General features: G+C 46.6%; 1 protein-coding gene across 1 annotated transcript; it reads left to right on the top strand.

Annotated features, from left to right (window-relative positions):
- The first annotated feature begins 4720 nt into the window (after window positions 1–4720).
- On the top strand, window positions 4721–7248 carry LOC135532138 (pleckstrin homology-like domain family A member 1). The gene is made up of 2 exons (XM_064959765.1): window positions 4721–5381; window positions 6108–7248. The coding sequence occupies exons 1-2, from the start codon at window positions 4898–4900 to the stop codon at window positions 6110–6112; spliced, it is 489 nt and encodes a 162-aa protein (XP_064815837.1). The 5' UTR covers window positions 4721–4897; the 3' UTR covers window positions 6113–7248.
- Window positions 7249–8447: the final 1199 nt, after the last annotated feature.

Raw genomic sequence — 8447 nt, 5'->3', positions numbered from 1 at the left:
CTCACCACTGAAATGAAGGGCCAGATGACAGAGCTCAACGGAAGTGCCCATTTACTGTATTCTCGTAGAGAGGTGAGAGCCAAGCGTTCTTCAGATTGTTTTCTCGTAGAGAGGTGAGAGCCATGTGTTCTTCAGATTGTTTTCTCGTAGAGAGGTGAGAGCCAAGCGTTCTTCAGATTGTTTTCTCGTAGAGAGGTGAGAGCCAAGCTTTCTTCAGATTGTTTTCTCGTGGAGAGGTGAGAGCCAAGCGTTCTACAGATTGTTTTCTCGTGGAGAGGTGAGCCAAGCGTTCTTCAGATTGTTTTCTCGTGGAGAGGTGAGCCAAGCGTTCTTCAGATTGTTTTCTCGTAGATAGGTGAGAGCCAAGCGTTCTACAGATTGTTTCCTCGTAGATAGGTGAGAGCCAAGCGTTCTACAGATTGTTTTCTCGTAGATAGGTGAGAGCCAAGCGTTCTTCAGATTGTTTTCTCATGGAGAGGTGAGAGGTTGTATGAAACATGTCACAAATACATTATGCTACTTCCTGCCTTCAGAAAGTATTCATACAACTTGGCTTATTCCACATGTCCTGTTAGCCTGAATTAAAGCGGATTAAATAGTTTCTCTCACCCATCTACACAATATCCCATAATGACAATGTGAAAACATGTTTGTAGAAATTTTTGCAAATGTATTGAAAATGAAATACAGAAATATTGAATTTACATAAGTATTCACGCTCCTTTGCTATGATATTAAATTGAGCTCAAATGCATCCAATTTCCTTTGATCATCCTTGAGATGTCACTACAACTTGGTTGGAGTTCACCTGTGGCCAATTAAATAGTTTGGACATGATTTAGAAAGAAGCCTGAAACACACCTGTCTATATAAGGTCCCACAGTTGACAGTGCATGCCGTCCAATGATCTGTCTGTAGATCTCTGAGATGGAATTGTGATGAGGAATATATCTGGGGAAGAGTATAAAACAATTTCTAGAGTGTTGAATGTTTCCAAAAGAAAAGTGGTCTCCATAATTAGGACATTGAAAAATTATGGAACTACCCAGACTGTCTAGAGCTGGCCGCCCGACCAAACTGAGCAACCGGGCAAGAAAGATCTTGGTCAGGGAGGTGACCAAGAACCCAATGATCACTCTGACAGAGTTCCTTATCTGAGATGGGAGAACCTGCCAAAGAAAGGCACATGACAGCATGCCTGGAGTTTGCAGAAAGGCATGTGAAAGACTGAGATAGTAAGGCAAAAGATTGTGGTCAGATGAGACAAAAATGAAACTCTTTGGCCTAATGCAAACCACTATGTCTATAGAAAACCAGACACAGCTCATCACCCTTCTAACACCATCTCCACTGTGAAGCATGGTGGTGGCAGCATCATGTTATGTTATGTTAAAAACCTTGGATCACTGTTACTCTAACTTCCGCAACGCATATAAGGCCCTGCCCCGCCCCCCTTTCGGAAAAGCTGACCACGACTCCATTTTGCTGATACCTGCCATACAGACAAAAACTAAAAAAGAAGCTCTCACGCTGAGGTCTGTCCAACGCTGGTCCGACCAAGCTGACTCCACACTCCAAGACTGCTTCCATCACGTGGACTGGGACATGTTTCGTATTGCGTCAGATAACAACATTGACGAATACGCTGATTCGTGTGCGAGTTCATTAGAACGTGCGTTGAAGATGTTGTTCCCATAGCAACGATTAAAACATTGCCTAACCAGAAACCGTGGATTGATGGCAGCATTGCGTGAAACTGAAAGCGCGAACCACTGCTTTCAATCAGGGCAAGGTGTCTGATAACATGACTGAATACAAACAGTGCAGCTATTCCCTCCGTAAGGCTATCAAACAAGCTAAGCGTCAGTACAGAGACAAAGTAGAATCTCAATTCAACGGCTCCAGACACAAGAGGCATGTGGCAGGGTCTACAGTCAATCACGTACTACAGGAAGAAATCCAGCCCAGTCACGGACCAGGATGTCTTGCTCCCAGGCAGACTAAATAACTTTTTTGCCCGCTTTGAGGACAATACAGTGCCACTGACCGGCCTGCAACGGAAACATGCGGTCTCTCCTTCACTGCAGCCGAGGTGAGTAAAACATTTAAACGTGTCAACCCTCGCAAGGTTGCAGGCCCAGACGGCATCCCCAGCCGCGCCCTCAGAGCATGCGCAGACCAGCTGGCTGGTGTGTTTACGGACATATTCAATCAATCCCTATACCATTCTGCTGTTCCCACATGCTTCAAGAGGGCCACCATTGTTCCTGTTCCCAAGAAAGCTAAGGTAACTGAGCTAAACGACTACCGCCCCGTAGCACTCACTTCCGTCATCATGAAGTGCTTTGAGAGACTAGTCAAGGACCATATCACCTCCACCCTACCTGACACCCTAGACCCACTCCAATTTGCTTACCGCCCAAATAGGTCCACAGACGATGCAATCTCAACCACACTGCACACTGCCCTAACCCATCTGGACAAGAGGAATACCTATGTGAGAATGCAGCTACAGCTCGACTACAGCTCGGTATTCAACACCATAGTACCCTCCAAGCTCGTCATCAAGCTCGAGACCCTGGGTCTCGACCCCGCCCTGTGCAACTGGGTACTGGACTTCCTGACGGGCCGCCCCCAGTTGGTGAGTGTAGGTATCAACATCTCCTCCCCGCTGATCCTCAACACTGGGGCCCCACAAGGGTGCGTTCTGAGCACTCTCCTGTACTCCTGTTCACCCACGACTGCGTGGCCACGCACGCCTCCAACTCAATCATCAAGTTTGAGGACGACACAACAGTGGTAGGCTTGATTACCAACAACGACGAGACGGCCTACAGGGAGGAGGTGAGGGCCCTGAGTGTGGTGTCAGGAAAATAACCCTCACACTCAACGTCAACAAAACTAAGGAGATGATTGTGGACTTCAGGAAACAGCAGAGGGAACACCCCCCTATCCACATCGATGGAACAGTAGTGGAGAGAGTTGCAAGTTTTAAGTTCCTTGGCATACACATCACAGACAAACTGAATTGGTCCACTCACACAGACAGCATCGTGAAGAAGGCGCAGCAGCGCCTCTTCAACCTCAGGAGGCTGAAGAAATTCGGCTTGTCACCAAAAGCACTCACAAACTTCTACAGATGCACAATCGAGAGCATCCTGGTGGGCTGTATCACCGCCTGGTACGGCAACTGCTCTGCCCTCAACCGTAAGGCTCTCCAGAGGGTAGTGAGGTCTGCACAACGCATCCCCGGGGGCAAACTACCTGCCCTCCAGGACACCTACACCACCCGATATTACAGGAAGGCCATAAAGATCATCAAGGACATCAACCACCCGAGCCACTGCCTGTTCACCCCGCTATCATCCAGAAGGCGAGGTCAGTACAGGTGCATCAAAGCTGGGACCGAGAGACTGAAAAACAGCTTCTATCTCAAGGCCATCAGACTGTTAAACAGCCACCACTAACATTGAGTGGCTGCTGCCAACACACTGACACTGACTCAACTCCAGCCACTTTAATAATGGGAATTGATGGGAAATGATGTAAATATATCACTAGCCACTTTAACTATGCCACTTTGTTTACATACTCATCTCATATGTATATACTGTACTCGATACCATCTACTGTATCTTGGCTATGCTGCTCTGTACCATCACTCATTCATATATCCTTATGTACATATTCTTTATCCCCTTACACTGTGTATAAGACAGTAGTTTAGGAATTGTTAGTTAGGGTACTTGTTGGTTATTACTGCATTGTCGGAACTAGAAGCACACGCATTTCGCTACACTCGCATTAACATCTGCTAACCATGTGTGTGACAAATAAAAATTTGTTTTGATTTTGATTTGATGCTTTTCAGTGGCAGGGCCTGGGAGACTGGTAAAGATAGAGGGAACAATGAATGGAACCAAATTCAGGCAAATCATTGATGAGAACCTGCTTGAAACCACCTTAGACTGTGGCAAAGATTTTCTTTCCAACAGGACAGTGACCCCAATCATACAGCCAAAGTAATGCTGGAACGGCTTCAGAACAAGAATGTGAAAGTCTTTGAATGGCCCAGACTTGTATCCCGTTGAAAATCTGTGGAAAGACTTGAAGATTGCTGTTCAGTGCCACCCCCTATCTAGTTTAAGAGCTTGTGAAAATCTGCAAGGAAGAATGGGAGAAAATCCCCAAATCCAGATGTGCAAGCTGGTACAGACATACCCAAGACAACTGAAATCTGGAATCGCTGCCAAAGGTGCTTCTGCATTACAAAGTATTGACTCAGGGGTGTGAATACTTATGTAAATGCAATATTTCTGTATTTCATTATTAATAAATGTATCAATACATTTGCTAAAATTTCTAAAAACATGTTTTCACTTTGTCAATATGGGGTATTGTGTGGAGATGGGTGAGGGGAAAATATCAATTTCATCCATTTTGAATTCAGGCTGTAACACAAAATGTGGAATAAGTCAAGGGGTGTGAACTTTCTGAAGGCATTGTAATACTTGACTCAAGAAATTAATTCGCCTTGAGTTCTTAATTCAATTGTATAGGCCCATTTGATTTCCAAAATACTATCAATATATCATTGATCCTCGCTGCACTGTGCTGGAGAGGCCCTCTGACACATGAGTCCTCTTTCCGCTGGATGTCACTAAGGGGGCGGTCCACAAGCTCGAGAAACCCCAATCAAACTGTGCGTATCAGTCACACCAGCGACCGCTGCCGACGGACTAGTATCAAATACCCCGCACACACATCCACGAGTTCCACAGCACATAGTAACCCACTCACTGCAGTGACCATTTCAGCATCCGATGCCTTTACCTCTACGGGCAAGGAGAAGAAGAAGTGTTTGCATTTGCTGAGGAAATTGGGGCGTTTTCTCAAGATGCTGGAGAACGGCGGCAAGGTGCTGAAAGAGGGGCTTCTGGAGAAGCGAAGCGACGGTTTGCTGCAGCTGTGGAAGAAGAAGCACTGCGTCCTCACGGAGGACGGGGTTCTGCTTCACCCGCCGAAGCAGCACGACCACCCGCACCATTACAACCACCACGGCGGCGGAGACACTGGCAAAGTCAAGGAGCTGCACTTCTCCAACATGAAAACTGTGGACTGCGTCGAGAGTGAAAGGAAATACATCTACTTCACCGTGGTCATGTCGGAGGGCAAGGAGATCGATTTCAGGTGTCCACAGGACGAGGGCTGGAACGCCGAGATAACTTTGCAGATGGTGCAATACAAAAACAGACAGGCCATCCTGGCGGTGAAGTCTACCAGACAGAAACAGCAGCTCCTCGTTGTTCAGCTCCCGGGACAGAAGATTATTCGGAGCTCTCAAACGTTGCGTGACCTGCGCCTCGGACATTCGACGTGCGGTAAGACATCCGAGAGAGGTCTTAGCAGGCTTGATGACTAATTACTACTTACCGCTTAGGGTGGAAATCCTCTGCGGGGAAATTGCTGGAAATTCCCCGACAACGTTTGATATTTGACACAAGGCTCAGGATATCAGGCTCACCTACCACATAAACATGGGTTTACGCGCGGCGATGTCGGCAGGGGAAGCTTTGATGCTTTTAAATAAGCATGCATTGTTCCAGATGCTTGTAGCCTCCTCAATTACAGTCACTTACATAAAACATACACTACATTTGCCAATGCAGCAAAAGAGAGCTTGCAAATATTATAGGTCTTTACTTTTTGCCTAATTACGTTTTTAATGTTTTATTATTCACTATTATTAGGCTACAATTCATTATTATTGGTAGGCATATTATGGTCCAGTTACCAACGGCACTTAATTGTGCCTAAAACTCGTATTTAATGAAATGGTTTAATATTATATTAATCTTAGAGTAAGGGTTCAAACACTGTCACTTCTTCTAAACATTCTTTGGAGACACTCGGCTGCGATTACACAGGCAGACCAATTCTCATCTTTTCCTATTAATTGGGCAAAGGTCAGAATAGGGCTGCGATGTTTAAAAACGCAGCTCAAGAAAGCTACGCTATTTATGTTCAGGTGTAGCCTACAGAGGTTCTTCTTCTCCTCGTGTCATGCACTGCCACCACTGAGATGGTCTAATTTATTGTATCCGCAGGTTAATTGGACATTCAGAGGAGGGATCATGGACTCCGGCTGCATCTGCCAGGCCTCACAAAAGGAGCGTCACACCCCGCAGAAAACATCTCTTAATTTAACTGTTGTTCGGTCTGGACAACAGCAGCAGTCTTTTCCCAGTCCTGTTTTTCATTAGAGACTATATATTTGAGAAAGATGGACACTGATGGACAAAGCTTAGGCCTCTGCTACAGCACAAGTGAAAACAGCTGTATTCTAAGGGGCGATTCTCTGCCACCCCTTCTTATTTATTAGATTGTGTAAATATGTTTTTATCTTAACAGTGTCATTGACTAATGTACAGTGTGGTTGTTGCTGGAGTTGAAACTGAAAGCTATGCTTGGAGATTCCGTAGGACAGTCTAATGTTTTGTTATGATTGGAAATAAGCGTCAGTATCGTTGTGATCCTGGTGGGATGGTTGATTGTGTTACACCTTTAAGGATGTACTAGAGTCCTTTCCTTTCACTTCTATTATTTCTAGAGTTGTGAGTAGCACATCCTATTTACAAACATGCCATGATACACATCCTCATTCTTTTATTGAACCAAAGGCGTAAACGGTATAGTTGCATTTTCCTCCCAAGTGTAGTTGACTGTAAAAATGGCAGGATGCTTCAATGATGAAGGAAATGTTGACAAATCTTTTATTTGTTTGATTTCTCCATAAATCTCACTTTTTGTGATTATCCTCGTGCCAGATATGGCGCCCATTTGCATTACAACTATGGAATATGGTTTGACTTTAGGAAGCAACATGTGTCAACGCTGCATATTCTTTTGGGAGTCTTAAATCTGTACAGATTAGAAACTGCAGTCCTTTTCAGTGGCAACTGATAGAAAGGTATCCTAGTGAGCAAAACTGGTTGAAAATACATCATTTCAACCAGTTTTGCCAAGAGCAAGTCATTAGGCTAACAATGAATCACCGTCTTTCCTGAGGAAGCTATGCTGAGACTGACTGTTGAGTTGCCCCCTCACACCACCCCCAGGTGTGTCAGTGTTGTCCTCACGTTAACCCATGGGTCCTTTTTTTTACAAAGTTACTGTTATTCAGTTGGTTTTATTTTGATGTGAGAGCTATTTTCATACTTCTGAAATATACATTCCATTTCAAATGAACAGCACCTCGTGTGATTTCCTGCTCTGTAGCGCATAGAAACAGCTTGCGGGGAGAAAATGTGCCGTTTAAATCACCAGCAGATGTGTGTTCAAATAGCTGTGTGTAGTGTTGCCTGTCTCAACCCTTCAACAGCCAGTGAACTTCTCACCCCTGTTTCCTGGGCTAAATCTAGAAGCTGTTGCTGTTCTGAGAATAATATTTCACCGTCAGCCTTCAGACTGAGACAAACTGCCATCCGTGGCGCGACAACACACGTGTCTCCCTGCCTCTCTCCATTAAGCTAACTCATTTATACTACAGGGGTGAAAAATGTGGATGACAGTGCCATTTCTACTCATCCCATGGCATGTTTTGGGGGCTGCCAAAAAGGGAGACGACTCTATAACCGCACCACTCAGCACTAACCGCACACATGCCCTCTTGACTACTCAAAGCCACATCAAGCCATGAAGGAGGTGTGAGGCTGGGACACTGTAAGACACCCACCATCCACCCTGCAGGCTTCCAGTTGTGACAGGCGTCCTCTGATGGTGTGCTGACACCACCTGAGCACTGTGGTCGCTGGCTGGGCCAGGTGCTGGAGTTCACAGAGGATAAAGTCATGTTGACAGACAAGAGAGCGTCGATGGGCCGCTCTTGGTCTCTCACTGCACTTGGTTGGGATTCCACAGTTCCCCTCTCTACCACCCTCCTCCCTACTCGGGCAGCTTGGGTCAAATTAAAAGTCTGGGTAGCAACAAACAGTTGGCTGACTCCAAGCTTCGCTTGCTTACTTGGCTCACCTACCTCCGGCTCAGAGGTGAAGTTTAATCTAGGTACAGATCTAGGATCAGCTTCGCCTCCCCAATCCTAACCGCAAGCATTGGTGGAGAAAATGCCAAACTGATCCGAGATCAGCGTTAAGGGGCAACTTCACCACACCCCCTGCCCTTCCCACTCAGCCCCTCTCCCCAGCCCCTCCCACCCAGCCCCTCTCACCCAGCCCCTCCCCCACCAGCCCCTTCTCCCCTCCCCCACCCAGCTCCAGCCCCTCTCACCCAGCTCCAGCCCCTCTCACCCAGCTCCAGCCCCTCTCACCCAGCCCCTCCCCCCCAGCCCTTCTCACCCAGCTCCAGCCCCTCTCACCCCAGCCCCCTCCCCCCAGCCCTTTCTCCCCTCTCACCCAGCTCCAGCCCTCTCACCCAGATCCAGCCCCCTC

Source organism: Oncorhynchus masou, unplaced genomic scaffold, assembly GCF_036934945.1.
Source record: "Oncorhynchus masou masou isolate Uvic2021 unplaced genomic scaffold, UVic_Omas_1.1 unplaced_scaffold_1742, whole genome shotgun sequence".
Taxonomy (NCBI): domain Eukaryota; kingdom Metazoa; phylum Chordata; class Actinopteri; order Salmoniformes; family Salmonidae; genus Oncorhynchus; species Oncorhynchus masou.
Note: the sequence above shows the minus strand (reverse complement) of the source record. Positions and strands in the feature narration are given on the sequence as shown.

Coding starts and splice junctions, on each gene's coding strand:
- LOC135532138 (XM_064959765.1), top strand. CDS start 4,898: ATGCTGGAGAACGGCGGCAAGGTGCTGAAAGAGGGGCTTCTGGAGAAG.